The sequence below is a fragment of the Ambystoma mexicanum genome, chromosome 11, assembly GCF_040938575.1.
Source record: "Ambystoma mexicanum isolate Mex_15411 chromosome 11, UKY_AmexF1_1, whole genome shotgun sequence".
NCBI lineage: Eukaryota > Metazoa > Chordata > Amphibia > Caudata > Ambystomatidae > Ambystoma > Ambystoma mexicanum.
Genome location: NC_090934.1, coordinates 1096373276 through 1096398717, shown reverse-complemented (window position 1 = coordinate 1096398717; position 25442 = coordinate 1096373276). Strand labels below are relative to the sequence as shown.

The 25442-nt window shown below is 45.8% G+C and overlaps 1 protein-coding gene across 6 annotated transcripts in view; it reads left to right on the top strand.

The window, feature by feature from the left end:
• Positions 1–25442, top strand: part of RNF111 (ring finger protein 111) — a 768201-nt gene that overhangs the window by 510736 nt on the left and 232023 nt on the right. For all 6 annotated transcript variants that reach the window (XM_069624380.1, XM_069624379.1, XM_069624378.1 and 3 more), the window contains one exon: positions 24027–24384. In XM_069624380.1, coding sequence (XP_069480481.1) covers positions 24027–24384 — 358 coding nt within the window. The remainder of the gene's footprint in view (positions 1–24026; positions 24385–25442) is intronic.

Genomic DNA, 25442 nt, shown 5'->3' with positions numbered 1-25442 from the left:
ATTGCTACCATATACTCGCCTAATAGCGGGCAAGCTGCATTCCTTCGGAGAACGATTCCCAAAATAGTACTAGAGACTGCAGGCCACCTCATTATAGGAGGCGACTTTAATCAGTGTGCGAACCCATCTGTTGACTGGAAGCCAGGCAACCCCGACATGCGGGCCCAGCATAGAGGGGATCGCACTGAATTTGCTGCCATGATGGAACTTTACGATCTACGAGATGTGTGGAGAATACAACATCCTGACGAAGGGGGTTTCACCTTCTATTCGAACCCCCATCGCACATTCTCACGCATAGACTATATATTCCTCGCACCTGACCTTGCAAGGTCAACAAGTCATACCAACATTGTCCCGACAACATGGACAGACCAGGACATGGCCCTAGCAGATGTCGACTGGGCCGACCTGCCTGCCGCTGGGGGATCCTGGCAATGCAACAAGTCCCTCTGGACCGACACGGCGTTCAGGAATGAAATGGAAACTGAGATCGAAGAATATTTCAAGACAAATGACAACGGGGAGGCCTCCAAACAGGTGATCTGGGAAGCGGGGAAGGCGACGTGGAGACGTATATTAATACGTGAGGGCTCCTCTAAAAAGAGAGCGTAAAATTGTAGAAAACAAACTCCGCAAAGAAATATACCAGCTGGAAGCAGGAATAAGAGACAAAACGACGGTGTACTCCTCCAAACTAGACATGGCCCAACGTAAAAGAGTGGAACTACGGCTGTTAGAACATGGCCAGGTGGTGCGGAAGTTGCAATTCCTGAAACAGACATATTATGAGAAGGGGGACAAGGCTGATGCACTCTTAGCCGCCAGGCTCAGGGAAAGGAGGGAAGAACGCAAGGTGAAAGAGATAAAAGAGCCCACCAACCTCGCAATGCATCCACCCCACTCGATACCCGAGAGCTTCGCCACTTTTTACGAAAACCTATATACCTCTGAGCTGCTTGCGACTCACCCTGATATATACTCTTACCTGTCCCCAATTACTATGCCCACAATATCACACAGAGTCCGAACTCCTCGATAGCCCAATAACCGGACACGAGACACGAGAGGCGATCAAACGGCTTACACTGGGGAAGTCACCGGGCGAGGATGGTTATACGGCTGGTTTCTATAAGACCTTTGCTGAGCAACTATCACCCTTTCCCACGCAGCTCTTTAATGAGATAATGAGCTCTGAGGTCGCACCAGATTCCTTTAAGAAAGCCCTCATAACTGTCATCCCTAAAGAGGGTAGAGATCCCAAATTATGCGGATCATACCGCCCCATTTCCCTCCTCAACCTCGATGCGAAGATTTACGCACGAGTATTGGCAGCCAGACTGGAAACTTTAATGCCCAATCTAGTCCACCCTGACCAGGTGGGATTCATCCTTGGGAGGCAGGGCGCCGACACCATGCGTAAAACTCTACACCTTGTCCATGTGGGGCACAGTATATCAGATGACCCGGCCCTCCTATCGATTGACGCAGAAAAAGCCTTTGATAGGGTTGAATGGGATTTCCTGGGTGCAGTACTCCAGAAAGTAGAGAGAGGCTCTAAATTCCGTGATGGAGTACGAGCAATATACACCTCTCCCAAAGCATCAATATTTGTGAACGGGGAATATTCCAGATGGTTTGAATTGCAACGGGGGACCAGACAAGGATGCCCACTCTCCGCGATCCGGTTTGCACTTTCCCTGGAGCCCCTAGCCCAAAAAATAAGGAACGACCCCCGAATAGAGGGAATACGGCTGGGAGGGACGGAATATAAGGCAGGGCTGTACGCTGATGATATCCTTCTACACCTAACTAAACCTATGACCTCCATTCCCCATGCCCTAAATCTAATAGAAGAATATGGCCGGTTCTCTGGGTTTAAAGTAAACATGTCCAAATCCATACTCTTTCCACTCCAAGGTACCCCAGATGATAATGACACCAAGTTCCTCCCCTTAGGGCTCAAGGTAGAACACACGACATTACGATACTTGGGCATACAGATCACCAAAACCCTAGACGACCTTTGAGGCCAACTTCCCCCCGCTCCTTCAAAGCTTTGAGAGAGACCTTGAGAAATGGAGCAAACTGACGATCTCTTGGCTGGGGCGCATCAATGCCGTCAAGATGGTGTGCCTCCCCCGTTTCCTCTACCCCTTTCAGATGTTACCGATAGAGATACCCCAAAAATTCTTCGTGGATGCCCGAAAGATCATGCTGCGGTTCCTCTGGCAGGGAAAAAGACCGAGGATCTCTTATGACACACTTATTCTCCCCAAGGATAGGGGTGGATTAGGTCTTCCTGATCTGAGAAAATACTACAATGCCACTCAGTTGCGCGTCCTAATCCCACACTTCAGAGACCACAAACACCTGCAATGGGTCCAGATGGACAACCACTACTTGTCCCCCGCCACAGTGGCAGAGTGGCTGTGGTCACTATACCAACGGGACCAGAAGAGAATTAAGCACCACCCCATACTATCCACCATATGGACTATATGGCGCACTGGGAAAGAGATGCGCGAAGTTACCACCTGGCCATCCCCGCTCAGTCACTTGTGGTCTCCTGGCATAAATGACCAAATCCCGAACCTAGACCGATTTCAGTCATGGTACGAGGCAGGCCTGGAGAGGATGGGACACCTCCAGAAAAAGGATGAGTTTATCACACTACCTGACCTGACAACGGCACTGGGGATAGGTACTCTATCGGCATTCCACTTCATCCAGCTAAAAGGGGTGTTAACGAGAACTGAATGGAGAGAAAAACTGAGAAGAGATCTTACCGCTTTTGAGAAACTCCTAGACTCTAGAACGGAAATGAAAGGCCTTATCTCAATAATGTATCAAACGCTATTGGGTGCAGGCGGCGGGACTACGGAACCCCTTAGGGCCAGATGGGAAAAAGACCTCGGCGAAGAGATACTTCCCGAACAATGGGACTTAATGTGCAGAGCTGCGCCTAAATCCTCCATATCCAACCAGTACAAGCTGCATGCAATAAAACTCCTACACCGATGGCAATACGATCCGCTTCGACTCTCCAAAATGTCCCAGTCCATGAGCCCAAAATGCTGGAGAAACTGCGGAGAAACTGCCAACTACTAGCACATGTGGTGGAGCTGTCCGCACATCAAAGTGTTTTGGACTGAAGTCCTGGGATGGATCAAAGAAGTGGATGACATCCATAGAGAACTTGACCCACACCTTGTTCTGTTTGGCCTTGAGAGAGTCGAGGAGGATTGGTTTCGGGTCAAAGGCCTGGCTCCCCAGCTATTACTGGCTGCGAGGGCCCTAATAGCGACCAAGTGGAAATCCCCTCAGGTTCCAGGTAAGACCGAATGGATTAAATTGGCCACGAACATTTATGTAATGGAAACAATCACTGCCTTCCTGCACAATAAATTAGTGAAATGCGAAACTCTATGGATGGACTTTAAGAATATATATATCACACCTACTTACGACTCCCACCCAGAGGAACCCCCAAAAAACCTGACCGAATGATGCTACACCTAAGGAACACTACAAAGGATGAGACTCTTACTTCCAGCGACCATGGTACTATCGGATGTGACACTGTGTCAATCATATGATACTAATACTTTTGTCAAACTATTGTACTCGTGAAATACACTAACCCAAGCGGGGGGTCGGGGGGGTTTGGCGAACATTCAATGAGACACTTCCAGACAATCGGGACTGTCGCACTACCAAGAGATTCTAGTATTCTGTTTTACTATGCACTGTTTGTTCGACTTGTACCTCTGGCAGATGTATGATCTTGTTTTAATACTGTTTGCTTCCTTTTGTTTCTCGCAAAACCAATAAAGCTAAATTTAAAAAAATAAATAAAATCGCTGACCTACATCGGATCATACAAAGTGGACCAATCAACCAGACTGTGCACTATCACCCACCTACCCTGGAACCACAGAACAAGCTACAAAGCTTCACCCAAATATCAGAAAATGCCTCAAACTGATGAATCTTAGCAACAAAGCAGACTCCCCCAATGGACCCCTGCCCACCACACCTATGTAAATCAATCCTTACACAGGGCACACCATTGGAATGCCACAGAAACCTCTTCAACCAATTGCTCTCAACAGGGAGAGTACCAAGGGTCTCCATATTGCCATACATCAAACCACTCCTCAAGGATACAACAGGTGGTGTGGAAGAACTCTTGAACTACAGACCTATAACAAACATTCCCTATCTGGCAAAACTACTAGAGACTTATGTCTATGAACAAATACTGCAACACGTAAAAAACCAGACTAGTGGACCAGGCACAAGTCTGCTTCAGACGCATGAGAGGAACAGAGACGGAACTTCTATCTTGGATGACCTAAAGACCAACGCAGATTCCAACACAAACTCGGCACTGATACTACTCAACCTCTCTGCAGCGTTCGACAGTCAGCCACAACATACTCATCAAGAGACAGGAAGAAATCTAAATTGGCACTGCTCCGGAAGAGATATTAACCGTTTGGATAAAACCATTGAAATCCACGCCACAAGACACACCTGTGGAGTACCTCAAGGATCCTCCCTATCCCCACTCCCCTTCAACATCTACATGACTCCACTAAATATCAGCAAAAGGCACAGCCTCACCTGCTACAACTATGCAGATGGCACCCAAATCTACAAAATCAAAGATGTACAAGAGAAGAACACAACGCTAATAGGCTGTGTCAAAGAACTCTACGAATGGTTGAACACAAATGGCCAAAGTCAATTCGGCTATACGGAAATCATGATAATTCCCAAACAGCTTGGAAGCAACCTATAAATCCCATGACCCATAGAACTAGGAACCGCAACGCCATCCAAAATAGTAAACCTTGTAATCCTAATGGACAACGAAGTAACCCTAGAACCACAAGTAAACCCAATAATCAGGAAATGCTTCTCCCACTTGTAAATGATCAAAAAGATTCTACCATTACTCGATTTAGCACACAAAACACTGGCCATCTCCCTCATGCCCCGGATACACTAAGCCAACAAAGCTATACCTTGGAATGCCGGATTATCTACTGAAGAAACTGCAATGTATACCGTCAGACTTCTCCAACTCTCACGAAGGGACCACATCACTCCAGCACTAAAGATGCTACATTGACTACCAGTCAAAAACAAAAATTAAATTCAAAACAATGTACATAAAACATAAAGCAATCCAGTCAAGGAGCAGAAGTCAAGGAGCAGAATTCTTACAAAAGAAAATCACCATTTACCACCAGAGCACTAAGATCCAGCAACATCTGCCTGGAACCTAAACCATACACAAGAAAAAAACTGAGCAGCATTCTCGTGCTTAACCGTTACAATCTGGAACTCCCGAGATAAATACGAAAGATAAAGGACCATCTAAAATTCAGAAAACTCCTAAAAACCTTGCTCTTCAAAGGAATGAACACACAAATTCCACGACTGGGGACCACGAAGTGCAGGGAAGTGGAGGGTCCCCCGAATGGATGGGAGACCCAGGTGCCCAGAGAGGTCTCTACTGGAAACTAAGGAGAGAGAGGAATGTCTCAATTTGAACCACAGACAAAGGGCATTTGAATTGAAGGGTAAAGAGTTGCAAACGAACAGATAAACCACAGGGCCCGGGGCGCTCAAGGGCACAGGAAAGAGTGTTGGGTAAGAATTGGAGTAGTCACACTGTGCAAGACTATTCAACACTTATATGCTTGGTATTACGTAATCCCACCTTTTGATATAGGTCTGTACTACACAACTTGGTAATGTGACTGAGCAGCCAGGCCATCTCAAGAGGGGTAAATGTGAGCTGTAGCAATGAAATTTGTATTTACAAGTAACCGAGTAACACTTACACTCAAGGTTTCTGTTATAAATAGTTATTTATTCAACATCAATTTTTAAATAAGGATTCTTTAAAATGACAATTTATGTAGCAATAAAATATATTTTAAATTACTTTTCAGGATCCGCACAAGTTAATGGATACTCTTTGGATATGCTTGTTACACAATTCCTACACCGGAGGTGACTTCATCCACAAGGACAGTAATGGCATTTATATATCACTAGTTATGCTTTGCAGGTTCGGATGTTGCAGAAAGGAAAGGTTAAAGGAAGGAAAAAGGTTAAACAGGTTCTCGGGGCATGCAAGTATACTTAAATCTTCCAATTAAGTCTAGACAAGCCTTTCCCAGCAATAAGTCTAAAACAATTTACCCCCTACGAGGGACAGTAATATCAAAGTCGATGAACTAGAAGAGCCTGCAGGGAGCCAGGAAAGCCAAAGTCATTTGGAGCATATTATCTTGCACAAAGTTGGAGAGTTTGTAGAAATCACTTGTAGGGTCACAAGCTGTGAAGCCTGTGAAAAGCAGAATTTGAACCAACTCTAAACAGTAAGCCAATGCAAGTCTCAACTGAGAAGAGCACAGCTAAAGAGACAGAGGTAAGTACCCCAAGCCTCAACAGTACCTTTGGTTTGAAGAAGTGGTCCAGCTGGATTATGTCCTGTTGCAGCGGTGCAGACCCTGGGTTCCTGCGCCTCATTCGTGGGGACAAGAGGGAGGACGTCGGCAGGGCTTCTGCGGCAGCAATTTGGAGGTAGTCTGCAGCTACAGGCTCTTTTCGGTTCAGTGGCACTTTGCGGTTTCAGCGCTCTGTAAACAGCACCACCACAAATCTTGAATTCCGGTTGGGCTTCCTTCACTCGTTGGGTCCTCCATCCTGATGAGGGGACTCTAGCTCGGTTAATCCTGTTTCTAGAGGGTCCTTAGACTCCTGGAGCTTCTGGCTGGATTTCAGACGTTGCACTCGACTACGGATTTCTCGACCCGTATCACTTGGTTCCTGCAGCAGCAAAGAAGTACAGCCAGTCGGGGAAAATGGTCCAGTGAAGTTAGTCTTGGTTAGTTGGTCCCACTAACCCAAGGGAAGAAGTGCTTCCTTCTGGAGCTTCTCTTGTCCATTAGAAAAATGGGGGTTTCAGCACAGCAGCAGGGCTTCGCCAGGCAATTCAAAGGTCCAGGAGAATGCAGCAAGCTTTGTTCACGGTTTCCTCGTTGGGTATTTCTCCCAGTGGTCGACGCTGCCTCTAATCCCAAAACCCTTGCCTTTTAAGTGGGTTTCTCCCATTCATGCATAGCCTAGGCTGTCAATCACACAGCAGGGTGGCTGTCCTGAAAGGACAGCCAGCCAGTCAATCAGGACTGCTTGTATTCAGGCATTCCTAGACACAAAGGACAGGGGAGTTTTGGGAACCTCCCTCACATCCTGCCTTTCCAGACAGACTGGAGCCAGAGGCAGGCTTCAGAGCTGAAACCTGCAAAGGCAAAATGAACAAAGGGCCCACATCTGGCTCAACACGCAGAGTAAAACCCAAGAAAGACCTCAAACAGAAAAGGGTTAAAAAAAGACTGGGGCCATTTTGACAAAATGGTCACGCATGAGTGCTATACTGCAGCTGAGGATTCAGCCTGCGGTAGAAAAGCACAATGGTAGGTATATTAAACCACTGCCACCAGCCATTTTAAGTAGTGGCGTAACATAAAAATGTGTACATGAGAGAGTAGGATAAAAGGTTACTAAGTAACCCCACCGCCCCCCAGCACTTCACATAAGATGGTGTGTGCTGAACCTACTAAGAGAAAAGGTCAGTAAAGATAATTTCACTTTACTATTCTTGGGAACAGTAGTTCACACAAAAGTTATTTAAACCTTATGAGAAACATAAGGATTTCTCTGTGACACTGCACTGAAGGTGCTGTGTGTCACCATACAAAAAGTAGATGCCTATGGAGTTTGTCAGACTTCAAAAACAGAGGAAGCATATAATCCAAATCGGGTCAAAACACATGAAAGAGTGAGAGAAAGGTCTCCCTCAGGTTAATAATTTAAAAAGTCCAGCTAAAGACCTGGTGGTCTCTAAGGTTGAAGTGAATTCGCACAGAAATGAGAGTTCTCCCTAACACGCGCCCCCCGCACCTCCAGATTAAGGGACAGGAGGATTTAATCCACTGCTGGATGAATCTCTTATTCCAGTTGGTCATACTTTCTGGAGAGACCATCAACATTTTGGTGATTACACCCTGACCTGTCTTCTATGGGAAAATCAAACCCTTGGAGGCTGATTGACCACCTTTACAATTTTGGATTCTTCCCTTTAATCTGCATTAACCATCTCAAGGATTGGTGGTCTGTCTGAATAATGAAAGTAGAACCATACAAGTATGGCCTAATCCTCTTCAGAGACCACGCACTGGCAAAACATTCACGTTCTGTAGTTGCCCACCTTTTCTCACAGTCCTTCAGTTTCCTACTGATGAAGCAGATAGGGTGTTCCCTGCCTTTTGCATCCGGTTGACTCAAAACTGCACCGATCCCTTTGTTAGAAGCATCGGTTTGTACAACGAAGGATTGGTTGTAGTCAGGAGCTCCCAAGACTGGAGCTTGACAAAGGTCTTTCTTCAGGTCTTCAAAAGCCTTGGTGCACTCCTTATTCCACCTGACCTTGTTGGGGTGGATGGGCATCCGTTGTGGTGACTGCATTAAGAGCTCTATAGTCTACACAGAATCTCAACTCTTTGGTTCCTACTTTTGGCACTAGTACAACTGGACTAGCCCAGGGACTTGTAGATGGCCCAACCCCAAGATTCAGCATCTTCCTGACACCTTCCTTTATGTGGGTTCTGACATTCTGTAACCCATGATTCTGACAGTGAGACTGTCACCAGTGAGAATATCATGCTGGCCCCAAGGGGTCAAGCCTGGTGTTCGTGAAAACACTGAGGCAAACTGATTCAACAGAGCCTTGCACGCCTCCTGTTGCAGAGTTGAATCTTAAGAGTTTCACTCCTTCAATTGTCTCATCTGAGGGTTGTCCCCTGAAGAGATCAGGGAGGGGCTCCCACTCAATCTCTTGATCAGAGGCTAAGAGCAAAGCTCCAAGTTCTGCTCTGGAAACATTAGCCTTCAGACGGTTAATGTGAGACCCTAGAGTGGCCTCCTTGGGGTTGTCCAAGCCCACTAAATAAATGACCGCCAAGTTTACTCACAATCTTGAAGGGTCCAATCCATTTGTCCTGTAAGGCCCTCTGCCTTGTACATACCATAACCAAGACAAGCTGGCCTGGAGTGAACTCCGCCATGTTTCCCCTGCTGATCATGCCAATGCTTGACCAGAGCCTTACCTCCTTTCAGGTTTTCTGAAGCTTCCATTATCAGTGCCATCCTCTTCCTGAGGCCTAGCACATAGTCAGTGACTCTCACTGGCTTTAGGGACGGAGCACTCTCCAGCCCTTCTTGATCAGAGCCAAAGGGCCTTTAACTGGATGAACCCAACCGCTGCTTGATGGACTTCTCTTTAAGGAAATGGAAGGCATGGCAGGAGAAGGTCCCATTTTCTTCTAAGGGGTTCCTCTAAAGCACCTTTCATGCTCTTCATAGTAGGGTTAAACCTCTCCATCCCATTGGTTTGCGGTTGGTAGGCTGTTGAGAACCTGTAAGTTACTCCACAGTTCGTCCACATGGTCTGCATGTAGTGGGACATAAAATGTGATCCCCTTTCAGAGATGACTTCCTTAGGAAAATCTACCCTGGTAAAGATACCAAGGAGTGCCTTAGCCACTTCCTGAGCAGTAACAGTTCTCATGGGTATGGCCTCAGGATACCTGATATCATGGTCTACCACAACCAATATAAATTGGTTGCCTGAGGATTTTGGTGGGTCTAGGGGACCAACCATGTCAATCCCTACCCTCTCAAAAGGGACTTCCACCACAGGGAGGGGCACTAAAGGTGCCGGATTCTTGGACCCATTCTTGTCAGAGGTCTGACAAGTGTGGCAGCTCCTACAGAATTTATCTACATCAGCTCCCATCTTGGTCCAGTAGAAGAACAGAGATGGTCTTTTTGGTCCTCTTGAAACTAAGTGACCAGCCAAAGGGATCTCATGAGCCAATTGTAGGAACTGTCGTCTCACCGCCTGGTGCACTACCAGTCTCCTGTAGTCCGCTGGTGTAGACTCTGTAGGTTCACTGTAGAGGAGGCCATCCTCCCAGTAAAGTCTATCCTTCCCTGGCTCTTGCCCTTCCAGCTTGGGCAGACTTTCTAGAGAGGGTCACTTTCTCCTCTGCTGAAGTTTGCCCCAGAGGGGCAAACATCTGCAAGTAAAGTCTGCAGCTCAGGATGGTCTCTAAGTTCCAGTCAGATCTCCAACGTAGGGAAGGGTTTTTGCAACTGTGTTGCTAGTAGCTATTTCCACAAAATTTGTATGGTCCTCCCACTCAGCCGGGCAGGGGGTCACTGGGATGACCTGGGATAGTCCTCTCAGGGATGCACTTGTCCTTTGAACAAAATTGCATTTCAAACCTTTCTTCCTCCCAGGGATCTTGGCTTTCTCCGTTTGTCTTTCTTTCTCTTGGAAATAGAAGGGTGGCCTTCCTGTGCACTGTAGGAAATCTCCTCAAACTGTGAGAGTCTCTTAAGGTTGCCTCTCTGGCAAATCTTGTTTGCAGCTGCTTCTTTTTGCTGGGATGCCTGAGGGTACTAGATACAGCTCCAAGAGATTTCAAATTATTTCCCAACAGGACTCTCCCTGGCACTTCATTCTGTACACTAACAGGAATTCTAACAGTCATATTATTGCATCTTCTGTACTGTCTTCGAAGGGAGTGCGCTGTCTTTTAACACTAGAATAGAGTTTAGGCAACCACGTCTCCTGCAGTTTGTCAAGGAACAGGAACACGGCGGTTTCACCTGGATGTACTAAACGGATGCTTCCAGAGACGGCAAAGTAATATTCGGTTTCTGATACAGAACAACTTTGTCTGCTGTTCCGAATTTTGGGATTTACACAATTTTGGGATTTACACAATGTTGTTCTACCTAACGTTTTTCCGAGTCTCTGAGTAGCGTGGATAGAGCCTACTTTTGGAGGAGCTGCACTTTCTGAGACGGGAGCAGTTTTGGAGTCGGCTGCCTTGCTGTCAGTAGCCCGAGGCGCGGAGCCTTCTGCTGAACTGGGACCTGGTGCCACAGAGTGACCCCTGGACTCACAGCGCACACAGTCCCTCACAGCTGGAATCTCTGGAGACTCATCTCAGGAGCAGGGACTCCCGGCATCAGTCAACAGCATAGTTTGGCAATGTGACTCTCAATGCATTCTGGGAGCTGTAGTCTTTTGTTTCAACTGGATTGACAAACCACAAAAAGTATATTTTTAAAACCGCAGAGTTGCTGCAGAGTTTCTGCAGTCGGAGCAGGAGAGTCTGTCCTTTGTGCCCTCTAAATGTAGGTGGAGCCTTTAAAACCTCCTATGAGGCTGCGCAGTTGTTGCAAAGTTTCTGCAGTCGGAGCAGTCAGAGCAGCAATGGCAGCGAGGGCCGCTAACACCCACGCTGACCTGCAACTACAGCGACAGCAACAATCTGAGGACGACTCACAAAGCAGACTAAGGAGTGGTCTCCTCAGACAAGAACTCATGTTACAAGCAGCTATGAATTCGAATCCACAAAGTATACAGCACAAGCAAGCACAGGCACGCAGCTACGACCAGATTTCCGTTTGAAGCGGACACTGATCTAAAGCCAGGGCCGGCTTCGGCATCAGCCCCGCCTACCTTGTCTTACCAGCCCTCCGCTCTTCCGCCGTCAAGTGGAGACGCGGCCCCAGCGCCTGCACGCGCAAGTACACCACCGGCTGCCTCGCTGGGCGACGAACGAGAAGTCCTGCCCATGCAGGGCCCCGGGGCGGAACCGGCCACGGGAGGGAAAGTAGCAGAGAAGGAAAAAGACGACATACTCCCGATGGCAAGTGAAGGCAGTGACACGGGATCACCCGTTGGAAAAACGCCACCTCAACCCCTCTATCCGGGGAAAGATGGAGGACGGGAAACGCAGTCCACAACAACGACCTTGCCCAAAACCACACACGCGAGTATAAGCCCGCACTATCCGAAAGAAGAGCTCAACAGCCCCTCCTCAGCCTCTCTGAAGAACGCACAAAAGAGGGGAGTGCAAAGGCTAGCGGTAGCCCCACCAGCAGAACAGCAGGATGGTGGGCTCGACATCCACCCGATACAATGGCTGACCTAAACATCTTACCCAAAGAGTCCGTTTGGTCGGACTCCTCATCTAGAGACATGAGTACTTCATATACCTCAGAAGATGAGACCGACAGCCCACCCATACAAAATGTGGCTCACACCACAGCCCCCAAACACGAAAACACAGTGAAAACGGGGACACTGACCCAAAAAGGCCGGAAAGACGGAAGAGAAAAAGGAAAGATAACTCAAAATTGCCAAAACTCATACGACAACGGGCAAAATTAAGCAAAGACATGGTGCAGAATAGACCAATCGCCAACATCATTAAGAGCATGAACACTGGAACAGAGCCACCAACAACCATTAAAGCAGTAGGGTCCAAGGGGAAGAAACCTACTGGCTTTACATTTGGCCCATTAGACAACTTCTTTCCAAAACAATTGAAAAACACATCCATACCAACTGAAATGTCGGATGCAGAACTCCTAGGAGCCGACCTACCTACTTGGAAACTATCCTGGACGACACAGGCAGTGGACGGAGCCAAATTAAAAGAAAATGTACACCATAAGGAAAGAGACACCTCACTCAGCCACCCAAACTAGATGTCATTTCAGAAAAAGAAATGACCTAACTACTGTTAACATCAGTGAAGTGACAAAATGGAGACACAAAAAAAGCCTCCAATGATATGCAAACACAAGAACAAGGGAGCACACCCAGTAACCAACGAAAAGACCTCATATTCATAGAGATTAACAATCAAGAGACTGAGCCCCCCAAAACAACATCAGAGGAGACAGATGAACTAAACAAGAGAGAGACACAACTAAAAATGTCAAGACAACAAAACCGTACTGTCCGACAAGAGGCTGCAACACAGAACCTGCTTCAACAGATACAAAAAGGTCTGAGAAGCAACGTGAAGCAAAGGGGCAGCGAGACAAACTAACATCAGCTAACACAGGAGAACTCTATTCTACACCGCTAAAAACAAGACTCGGTGCGGTACAACAATCTCCTAGCCAAGACTCACCGGGCAAAAGAGTGGATCTGCTCTCAATAATGTCTACCGTATCCATTGCATTGGCCCCCTTCAGTAAATTATACGAGTCGATACACAACCCACTCAAGAACCACACAACAATGGTGGCCTATATGCAAACGAAAATTACCTACATAGAAGGCTACATTATGTCACTAGAAGCGTACAAACAAAACGCCAGAGACTGGGGAATCCAAACAGAAGAAAACGAGAAAAGAACTGGGGCAAAGACAACAAGCAGAGGGACCCAAACCAAAAATGAGAAGGTGGCAGAGCAACAGGAAACTCAATAAACATCCCTACCATAGACCTGACCAATGAAGGCAAAAAGGACGCAAAGGCGAAACTCAGACAATCACAAAAAGAAGCACCAAATCAAAAGAACTCAAAGAAACCCACCTTGAAAGAAACTCCAAGGCTTAAACTAGCCAAGGGTACCACTCAACGGCAAATGAAGGAGAGCCTCAAGGTACAACAAGAGAAGAAACAACAAAATACTAAAATGGACTGTAGCACAAGTAGCAAATCCGGAACACCTACACCTAACAGAACTCCGACCTCGCAACAAATCTAACCACAAAGAGAGGGGCCCGGCATCTCGCGAGAGAAAACCCATGAGAAAGCGGAACCAGAAGACAGAGCTGAAGAGGAAAAGGACGCATCGATCACAGACCTACTGAATGTCAGCCAATACTCGATTGAAGAGTCAGAACCAGCACCCAATATAGCCCCGAGGGGGGAAAAAAAACGCCAGCAGTGACATTTGAATCGCCAACTTTTCTAACGTTAGAACAGAAAAGAAACAAACTAAAGCTCCAAGAGAAGAGACAAAATCAAACCCAGCCCAAATACCCAGCAGATCAAAGCAGGAGCTCTGAAAGAAACACCGACAAAAGGGTACACGAAACCGGACCCCACCCATTGCAACCTGCAAACGGGAAGTCACCTACAACAACATTAGGAGGGGAAGAGCACTGGAAACATTCCCAAGAGACCAGAGAAGGTCACATTCCCACAGTAACAACAAAAGAGAAGTAGCACACCACAGAAGATCGACATCAAACAAAGACTGACATCAAGACAGGTTTCAAGATAACCCAAGACAAGAGACGGTCATCTCACCAAGCGTCGATTGGAACAACAAAGAAGCAAGAAACGAAGCGAGCAGAAATACAATACACCTCGAGAGAAGATAAAAGATCACAAATGACACGAAGCAAGAGGTCTACAAATACAAGATCTTTTAAGCTGGAAAAGCTACTCAAAGGAGAAGTGATCCTAATCGGGAAAACCATGTTAAAGCTTCTAAACCACACCAAAAAGCTGAAAAACAAAAACCGACGACATAGATATCGAATTCGTAGACAACAACTGCACGGACAAAGTTTACCTACACATATCATCTCAGTGGGCGAGAAAAAGACTCGCAGCATCCACAGATCAATTACGTGCCATGGGCTATGACCTAAGCCCAACACTGCCCACAAGAAGTAGAGAAGATGGATCACAGTACAGAAACGAAAGAAGAAGGTACAAAGACTCGAGTAGTCTACAAGAGCGAGGAAGTGATCATATAGACGTCCTCAACACTCATACAAACGACGACGGACACGCTGACCTAAGGACACACAGAACGAGGAAACGCTCAGACAGCAGGGCCCATGATAACACCGGATCAAGTCACGGACTCGAGAGAAAGTAAGACAGAAGAAGAAAACAAAATTCAATTTTGTGCTCCACCAAGAAAAACAGGATCTAAGGGAAAATACACTTCGAGAACGGAATCTCAAAGAAGGCAAGATCACAGAAATGGAAACTACAGAGTACGAAAACCAAAACGGCAAAGATGAGCACCTGCCAAAAGGACCGCTCGAAAACTGGAACATCACAATCAGCAGAGAACCTCACAGGAGAACGCCACATGCCAAAACCAATCGGAACGAAGCGACCGATGGGAAGAGAGACCTAAATAGCTGGAACTGGCTCCCAAAAGTGCTTGCAGAGTCTAGAAGATCCTAGCAACGAAAAAAGCTCCCTGAATCAAGACGAATTCACGAGGATCAACTATTTACAGAAAAAGGTCTGACCGGAACAACTCTAGGATCATGGAACACACGTGGCTTTTCCCACCTCACGGAGCCTGGAGAAGTAAATCTGGGAAGCTATGACCTATGTCTTCAGGAGACCTGGTTGCTAGACCAGCCCACTCTGGACGGCTACAAAATAATAGCATCGCCAGCCACCAAAGGCACAAAAGGAAGACCAGCAGCAGGCCTACTAATGGGAATAAGATCAGACAGCGGATACAAGCTAGAAACCGTTGAAAGGAAAGACGCATTCTTCTTGGCGGTAACGATCTCCGGAAACCAAACGCACACAGCAGAGAGGGAAAGGACCAACAACCTCCTACTGTTAATAACTACTTACTGGATTCCAAAAGCCCAACCGGACAAAAGCTACCTAAGAGAACTGGAACGCACAATCGACTAAGCCGGTACTAAAAACCTCTTTGGTCAAACAGTAATATGCGGGGACATGAACGCATCCAGCGTAGGCTCGCTTAATGACCTGACCATAAACGAGAGCAGGACCAAAGCCGCCACCGAGAGGGGAACCAAGTTAGACCGCCTCCTATTCTCACGAGACCTCCATAACCTTCAAACCATAAGATCAAAAGAGAACCAGGAAATCTCAACCTGGGAAAAAGACGAGATGAAAGCAAACATAGATCACATCTACTTCTCAAGATCCATATTGTCTTTAGTCAAAAACCTAGAGGTCAGAAGAACTCTGAAAAGCGACCACAACATACTACAAACCAGTTGGGGGATACCATCAATACCAGCCCCGCATTTTATGAATGAATCAACTCGAACCAACCCACCAGGGCAGAACCCTGAAACTGACCATCCCAGCCATAGAAAACATTGCCGCCAATGATCACAGACTAAAAGAAAAGTTACCATCAAACTCGGCGCTGGGTAAACTAGACTACAGACCCCTACTGCTTCCATACATGCGAGTAAAAAAGAACATACAACCCATAAACTGTGCACATCTCAGAAACGAGAACCTGGAGAAGACGAGAAAAATCATGAGATATGCAATAAGGACAGCAAAGAAAAGACTGAACAAAAAAAACATAACAGCAGCAACCATGGCAAAAATAAATCTATAAATCCTGGTTGAAACATAATAAACGCTGTACCAAGCGGACGCAGAAAAAATGTTAAACTTCTCAGCGGCAAAAGATCCAAGACTTCTGGTCTCTGATCGACTGCACAAACCATCGCATACAAGACACACTGCTGAATAGCGTAGGAGAACAAAATTGGATTGATCACTTCACCAAGCTATTCTCCAAGCCAGAAACGGAGACCCAGTACAAACAGCCACAGACCACTACACCGTGGCACTTAGATTACGACAGAGACTCCATCGAGGAAAAACACAAAAAAACTGAAACCATCACGTGTGCTGGGCCCGGACGGAATCACGAATCAAGATTTGAAAAAGAATGGAGAGACTTGAATCCCACTGATAATTAACATCTTCGACACATGTATCAGATCAAAAAGCTTACCACCTTCCTGGACAACAGCCAACCTAGTCCCCATTTACAAGAAAAACGACAAAAAGAACCCTGAGAACTATCGACCGATAGCTTACCCAGCACGTCTAGAAGTGCTATTTGGATCCTTTCTTCTAGACAACTTCCAACTCTGGGCAACAGCTTCGGAATGGCGAGACCCCTTTCAGTCAGGGTTCGTTAAAAACTCAGGAACACTGGCTAACATCTTCGCTCTGAGTGTAATGAAGGCCAAAATCTTGGAGGGGAGCCTGAGAATATTCTTGGCGTTTGTGGACCTAAGTCAAGCTTTTGACAGAGTCAATAGAGACATACTCTGGCACAAACTCGCTACATGGAACTGCCCTAACACTATCCTTGCCCCAATCAAAAGCCTGTACCTTGCGAGTGCGACTCAGTGGTACGGCTCAGCTCTCAAAAGAAATCAGCACTGCAAGAGAAGTAAAGCAGGGCTGCCCACTCGCACCAGCACTGTACAACGCTTACACGGGAGACATAGGGCAGCACGAGCAGAACTTAAGGATCTTCTCCCCCCCCCCTTCGACTAGGAAACAAGAAAAACAGTCGCCTACTGTATGCAGACGACATAATACTGCTTGATCAAACTGCAAAAGGTCTACAACGAAGACTAGATGGGCTACTGGCATACACTGAGGAAAATGACCTGGAAATCAACACCCAAAAAACAAAAGTGCTAATCCTGGAAAAACATCACAAACCAAAGGAGAGCCTAAAGTGGTCAATCGCCGGCCAGAGGGTGGAAAAAGTCAGCTCCTTTACATACTTAGGAGTGAACTTCAACTGCACCAGAAAAGAAACCCAAATGCAAGAAACACTGTGGGGAAAAAACAAAATCGGTGACGGCACAAACGAAGAAAGTAAACCGAAAATATGGCAAGTTCACCCTATAAGCTACAATCACCTTTTACAAGTCGAAAGCAATCCCAACCATCTTGTATGGCACAGAAGTGATGGCTGAGATACCAGACACGATTTGGTCGAAACTGGAAGGTTTCCTCTGGAAAAAGACATTGAACCTACCGCAATCAACCTCTATCGTGGCCCTGAGAAGAGAACCCATGCTGGTCTCGCTGAAAGCTACAGTCGCATTAAACAGCCTGATGTTGTACCGGAAAATCAAAACCTCCAACTTCAAAACCTTTGAATTGATCGGAAAAGAAATGGAGAAGAACAAAAACAAGATGTTAACATCCTGGGCTAAAAAAAATTACGATCTCACAGAAATAGGAAGCTCAGAAAAAGAACTAGAAGAAAACCCAAACAAAACAAAAGCAAGGCTAAAAACTTGGTATTGGATTAACACCTTAGAAGGAGCAGCGAAAAACAAACTCATCACGCACCTCCCACAGAACTCACAAAAAATCAGACGATTGATTATTTGAAAAAATTTCCGGACAAAAAAAATGCGAACTACTTTCCTAAGAATTCGCTTAAACCTTTTGAAAACGAACGAAATACTGGCAATCCCAGGCAAAGCAGCCAACAACTACTGCCGCTTCTGCAAAACCGAAGAAACGGTGGAAACCCTAAGACATTTACTCCTAACATGCAAAGGAACAACAGAGAATCCCACATCGGCCACCTATTTCAAGACACGCGAATATTAGAAGAGCAATATTGGTGGAACCGCCTGATGAGTGGCAAGATGACAAAAGGAGTGATTGCAGTAGTCCAATTTTTTGACAGTCTACAGCTGGACACACTAACAACAAACTTACAGGAACAAGAATAAAAACCAAATCTCAAAACTCAGAAAGGAACTTCAAAAAACAAACGCCAAAGATTAAAGAAAACACTTCAAACACTCAAGGACAACTCAAAACTTGTAAAAACTGCAATGTTCAGTTAAACCAAGAATTAAAAAAAATATTGCACTGGATGAGAGCTGGCAGAATAGGAACCATTTAGATAGGGCCTCCTGCAAGTTTAGTGGGACCTTTGGGTGCCTTGGCTACATCCTCCGGTTTGAAAAAGCTTTCAACTACCACTGTAATGCCTCCTCCAGTGTCTCTGATGGCAGTGGTTTCCTGTCAGTTTACAAGAACACTGTCCTTACAATATTCTTTGGTGTTGTCTGGAATGGACTTGTACACATCACATTATGTTGCTCCAACAGACCCAGGGACGCTAAAGATACACTGACTTGAGCTCAAATGGGGTCTTCAGCCAGTAATTGAGTGTGCACTTGCCATTTGTGCTTCTCCCTCGGAGGTGAAGGATAAGGAGGCAGGGTGGACCCAAGAAGGTTTACCCTTACATCTGGGATTCCCTTTCACATGATCTACAGACCTACATACAAAACATTTCCCAAATGTTCTCTGGAATGTGGGTTTCTTTTGACCACCTTCTGGTTTGGCACCAGAGGGTTCACTAGACATACCAGGCTTCCCCATGGAATTTACCCTAGCTGTGTTTGTGGCCCTCTTTTGGATTGTTGGAATTAGAAGTCTCTTTACCCTCTTTCTTGTGCTGCTTCCCCTCTGCCTTCTTGTGGGTTGCCAGAGAGTCCTTGTGAGTTATGAGTGGCCCTGTTGGCTACCACGTCAGCACCTTGTGCTAGCTTTTTAGGATCAATTTCTTTTGAGTCAGCCAAGTGCTGTCTCAGCTCAAGAGAGCAGCCTTAAAAAATAGATTCTAGCAAAAAGATGTCTCATTCCTTCAAAGCTGTACCCCTTAGACCAACCATCTAAGTTTTTCAAAAATTCACATACCCAGGTAGCTCAAGGGATACCATAATGAGGGTCCTAAACCACTTAAGGTACTGGGAAGTTGTTTTCCCAAACCTGGCTATTAATGCCAGTTTCACTGATTCATAATCCTTTCTCTCACTGGTACCCAATTCCATCACAGCCATTCAGGGGGAGCCTAGATGGGCCATGGAATTAAATCATCCTTGAGGACCATAGGTGTATTCAAACGTACCCAGCCAATCCAATACATCAAGTTTGGGTTCATACATACTCACTGCTTCTTTGGGCAGGTGAAGCCGCTTGGGACTAGCAAACCTAGAAGGCAGTGAAAGCGAAGCAGAATCAAGGGACATCTTTCGCGTTTCCATTTTATGCTGCATCTCTTTCTTAGTTTCACCTCGGTCATTTAGTTTCTTCAACTCCAATCTGTTTCTCAAGAGACATATATTCTGGGTTTCGATTTGGACCTTGTGGGGTCCCAATGGAAAGTGGCTGAGGTACAGAGGCAGGCTGTGGAAGAGGGGGTCTCCCCTTTGCCTCTTCTGACTCCTCTTGCAGATTAGAGTTTGACTCTAAACTAGCATCCTCGTCATTATCTTCCCCCTTATTTGTGCGAGTAGGTGTTACAGGCTTACTCCCCAAGCGTTGGTGATTTAACACATTTACAATCAATTCACATTGTTTTCCTTTGAGTCAGACCCCTGGTTTTACACCTTTCTGTTTTGTTGTCAGGATAATCAGGCCTGCCTCATTAAAGTTATCCATATTTGGCATGTTACAATTGCTTAACATTTGAAGGAGCTTAACCTTGTGGCTGGTTTAGTTGCGCACATGTATAACAAATAGTCAATGTAACCACTCTACACCAATCCCACCGCTTGCCACCGGTGTTAGGTAAGAATTGGAGTAATCACACTGTGTGAGAGTACCCAACACTTATCTGCTTGACATTAGGTAACCCACCTTTTGGTATAGGTCTGTACTACACAAGTTGTTAGTGTGACTGATCAGTCAGGCTTATCTCAAGAGGGGTAAATGTGAGCTGTAGCAATGAAATATGTATTTACAAGTAACACTTACACTCAAGGTTTCTGTTTTATAAATAGTTATTTAACAATTTTTAAGTAAGCATTCTTTAAAAGGGCAATTTAAGTAGCAATCAAATATACTTTAACATACTTTTCAGGATCAGTACACGTTAGTGGATACTCTTTGGATATGCTTTTTACACAATTCCTACAGCTGGAGGCGACTTCATCCACAAGGACAGTAATGGCATGTATATATCACTGGTTATACTATGCAGATTGCATAAAGGAAAGGTTAAAGGAAGAAAAAAGGTTAAACAGGTTTCAGGGCATCTGAGTATACTTAAATCTTCCCGTGAATTCTAGACCAGCCTTTCCCAGCAATAACAGTCTAAAATAAGTTACCATCTATGAGGGGCATACAATATCAGTGAATGGACTAGAATAGTCTGCAGGGAGCCAGGACAGCCAAAGTCAATTGGCGCACAGGCTATGAAGCTGAGGCACTTCTTCGATAACACAGGTCTTGCACGACGTTGGATAGTTTGGACAAATCACTTTTAGGGTCACAAGCTGTGAAGCCTGTGAAAAGCAGAGTTAGAACCAACTCTTAAGAAGTAAGCCAATGCAAGTCTCAACTGAGAAGAACACAGCTAAAGAGACAATGTGTTAAGTACCCCAAGCATCAACAGAACCTTTTGGTTTGAAGAAGGGTGGTCCAGCTAGATTCTGTCCTGTTGCTGTAGCGCAGACTCTGGGTTCCTGAGCCTCCGTCATGGGGACAAGAGGGAGGACGTCTGGAGGGCTCCTGCGGCAGCAATTTGGAGGTGGTCTGCAGCTATGGGCTCTTTTCGAGTCAGCGGCACTTTGCGGTTTCAGCGCTTGGTAAACCGCACCACCTTGGATCTCGGATACCAGTTCGGCTTCCTTCACTCCTTGGGTCCTGCACTCTGGTGAGGGGACTCGAGCTCGGTTCGTCCTGCTTCTGAAGGGTCCTTGGGAGAATCCTTGAGCTTCTGGCCAGATTTCAGACATTCTACTCTACTACGGATTTCTCGACCCCTCGTACTCTGTTCCTGCAGCAGCAAAGAAGTACAGCCAGTCAGGGAAGATGGTCCAGTGGAGTTTGTCTCGGGGTTAGTTGGTCCCACTAACCCAAGGGAAGTAGTAGTCCCTTCTGGAGTCTCTTGCCCATTAGAAAAAGGAGTTTCAGCACAGCAGCAGGGCTTCACGGGGCAATTCAAAGGTCCAGGAGGATGCAGCAAGCGTTGTTCATGGTTTCTTCATCGGGTATTTCTCCCAGTGATCGACTCTGCTTGGGCCCAAAACCCTCGCCTTTTAAGCAGGTTTCTCCCATTCATGCACAGCCTAGGCTGTCTATCACATAGCAGGGTGCAGCCAATCAGGATTGGTTGCTTTCAGGCATTCCTAGAGACAAAGGACAGGGGAGTTTAGGGAAGGCTTCAGGGCTGAAGACGGCCAAAGGCTGAATGAAGAAAGGGCTCAAACCTGGGTCAATATGCAGAGTAAAACCCAAGAAAGACCTCACAATCAGAAAATGGTGAAAAAATAAAACCGGGCCATTTTGACAGAAATGGTCACCCGTGGGTGCAATACTGAAGCTGAGAAGTTAGCCTGCGGTAGAAAGGCACAATGGTAGGATAATTAAACCACAGCCACCAGCCATTTAAAATAGTGAGGGTAACATAACATGTTTTAGATGATAGAATAGGATAAGAGGCTACTAAGACACCCCCACACCCCCCAGAACTCCACATAAGATTGTGTGCTGAACCTACTAAGAAAAGGTAAGTAAAGACAATTTCACTTTACTATTCTTGGGAACAGTAGCTCACACAAGAAAAGATATCTAAACCTTAGGAGAAACCTAAAAGGATTTCTCTGTGAATTGGCACTGAAGGTCACCATACAAAAAGTAGATGCCTATGGAGTTCGTCAGACTCATATAAAAAAGAGGAAATGTATAATCGAAATCTGATCAAAACATGAGTGAGAAAAAGGTCTCACACCAGATTAAAAATTAAAACGTCCTAAAGTCCAGCAAACTAGATGGGGGGGAGGGGGTGGTGTCTCGAAGGTTGAGGGGAATTAGCACAGAAATGAGAATTCCCCCCAACAAAGAGGCTCCCCGCCCTTCAAGGGGCCCATGGTGGGGATGGTGGCCACACCCCAGGATATCCCAGGTGACATCTGTGTAGACATCCATTAATCTGAAACAGGGGTGGAGGATGTTTCACCACTAAATAGCCTGCAAACCCACAGCTCTCCACAGAATATAGGAGGGAACCCCCCTCCCCCCCTGCACACCACAGTGCACAACACTGGCCAGGACATGTGCCAGAGGTGACCAAAACTGAGGGGGGTACTATAAGGTATCACCACTAACCAACCCACTAAAAACTCATCCCTCTGCTTTCTCCTCTCAAACTCTAAACTGAACACAACTGTACCTCTGCACCAGAGCAAACCGCACGCACTTCACTACACAGCAACAACAAAACAAACCACACATAGCCCCGCACAACAGCACATGACTATGAACCGAAAATTCACACTTAAGCTCAGCAAATGGTGTAAACTGAACTGAAGCTGTGATCAGCACATCACAGCTCTTGAGCTTTTTTTCCCGCTCAGTCCCACTAACTTAACTTGCCCTCTTGCTTTTCAGATCCGCCAGGGGACAGCTCGGATGTTGATAGTGCGTGTTATAAATATCCAAAGTTCTGCTTTTTAGCAAGGGCTTGTAGAGCTCATTGACACTGTTGGTAATATGTGCAGTATAATTGTCATCACACGGCATGCTTTGAAGTTTAGTGTTAACCTTTGAAGCGTTACAAATGTGTAATTTTATTAGAGTGTGGGAGTACTCTGTACATGTTACAGAATAGTAGTTTGCTTGGAATGTATTGGAGGACACGAAGTCATGCATTCGTGCCCCGAACCATGCAGAGAAATGAAATAAAAAGCCCAACATTCGGTATAGGAGTATCGAATGACCTCATTTCCTATGGTTTTCATTTACCAAATCCTTTGCCAAGTTTTCACAGCTTTGTGAATGTTCTTATGGGCCAACAAGAGAAATGCACTGAGGAGTATCGTTTGAATGCAAGACAAGGAAATGTTAATTGTCGTCTTGAGTGCTTGCTTTTTCGATGTTTGCAATGCCACATACGATTTCCCAATTTCTTTCTGCTAGTACACAATTAATAGTATCCACAGAACATTATATGGCTGCCCTTACCACCTGCATGCTTCCTTGCCAATTTCAGGAACCTGTAGTTTACCATAAAGAACACCCCTTCTGGGTTCCTTCATTCGGCTACGTCTGGTGTTCTGTTATTTTCAGAACACTTTCAGGCAGCAGGCCCTAGTTGTAATGGAAAGTCCTACAATTATATGTAACCTTGTGCACAGTGAGCATTTTCATTTCTTTTGGTTTGGTCATCTATGGTCTTACTTTTAAAATATCTTGTACATTAATTATGCAGGATGGGTAGATGGAAAGAACACGGTCAGTTTCTGAAACATTGTTGCTGCCTGATCTGTCAATTCTCTAGCTTAACCCAGTGTTTTCTATTTTCAGATGCTTCTTTAACGAGACCGCTCCACCATCAATCTTCAGCATGCCCACACTCACATGGAAACCCGCCACCCCAGTCACAGCCTCAGACACAAGTGGATTACGTCATTGCTCACCCAGTGCACACTTTCCTCCCTTCGATCACCACCCATGCCTCCACCCACCCTGTGCAGCCTCCACCATCCTCACAAACTCATAATTTAGCTAATGCTGCTGCTCCCATTCCACAGCACCTTCCCCCTACCCATCAATCTATTTCTCACCATATACCCACTGCTGCACCCACAGCACAGAGACTTCACCCACATGAAGTGATCCAGAGGATGGAGGTCCAGCGAAGGCGGCTGATGCAACACCCAACGTAGGTTCTAATTGACAAATAATGCTGTCTTTTTATAAATTTGAGTGAATGTTCTTCAAAGTATTCCGTTAAAATGGAGCGATCTGCAACACAGTTGTGCTGAGAAACTTTTGATTGAAGAATGATTATTGGTTTCTCTTAAGCTTTTCTAGTTCCTTGCTGAGAGTGTTTAGGTTAGAATTCAATGTTCAGAGTTCACTTATGCCTTTCTTGGGGTCCATATGTTTTGCTTGGTCCTTGGTGGTTTTTCTAGATCTTTAACTTTTTTGCTTAAATCCCCTTGACACTGCAACCTTTCTCAGGATGGTATGTTATGGTAGCCCATGTGTCTCCTAGGCAGCACCCTATTTTGGTCTGCAGCAAATGCTATCACCCAACAAGTGTTTTGTGGACTAGACTGGTAGCAACTCTAATTTAATTTTTGCTTCACAAGGAAAGCTATTATTTTGATCGTATTAGTCGCCCCATGTACCAGTATGGTAGCCATTTAGAGTACTAACGTGTTTTCTTAAGCCCTACACTGGTTAGTTTGTTTTGGGGCCATCTGTTTGTGGTTAGAGGCAGACCTAAAATGTACTTATGTAGGGTAACTCAGAGCCCAATCCTGTACCTTTATAGGGGGGCTTTAAACTGACCTATCCTAGTTTTCTGCCCCAGATGATGTAATGGGCATGTGTGTAGCGCCTTTCACCATTGGTATGGTCTCGAAGCGCTGTAGGTTGAACCACCCTTGGGGGAAGCAGAGTCCAAGTATGTGAAATTCATCAAAGTGTTATATAATGTGTGTGTGCATTTTAACCAGCTAGAAGGTAGGTGGGTATCAATCTAATAGGCTAACTAGATTTTGAAACCTCCTCAATCGACATGTTATGAGCAGATGGCAGCAGTGGCCGGGTTTTACCGGAGCAATACTGCCCAGGGGAAGTCCAGCTATGGATATGTTTCAGTTCATAATGCTGAGGGGAATAGCAATGTCTTGAGGGACCTTCGAAAGGTCCTGTGGTATTGTGTCGAATGTGGGGTGGCAAGAGTTACACATTATGGGGGCCTGGACTGAG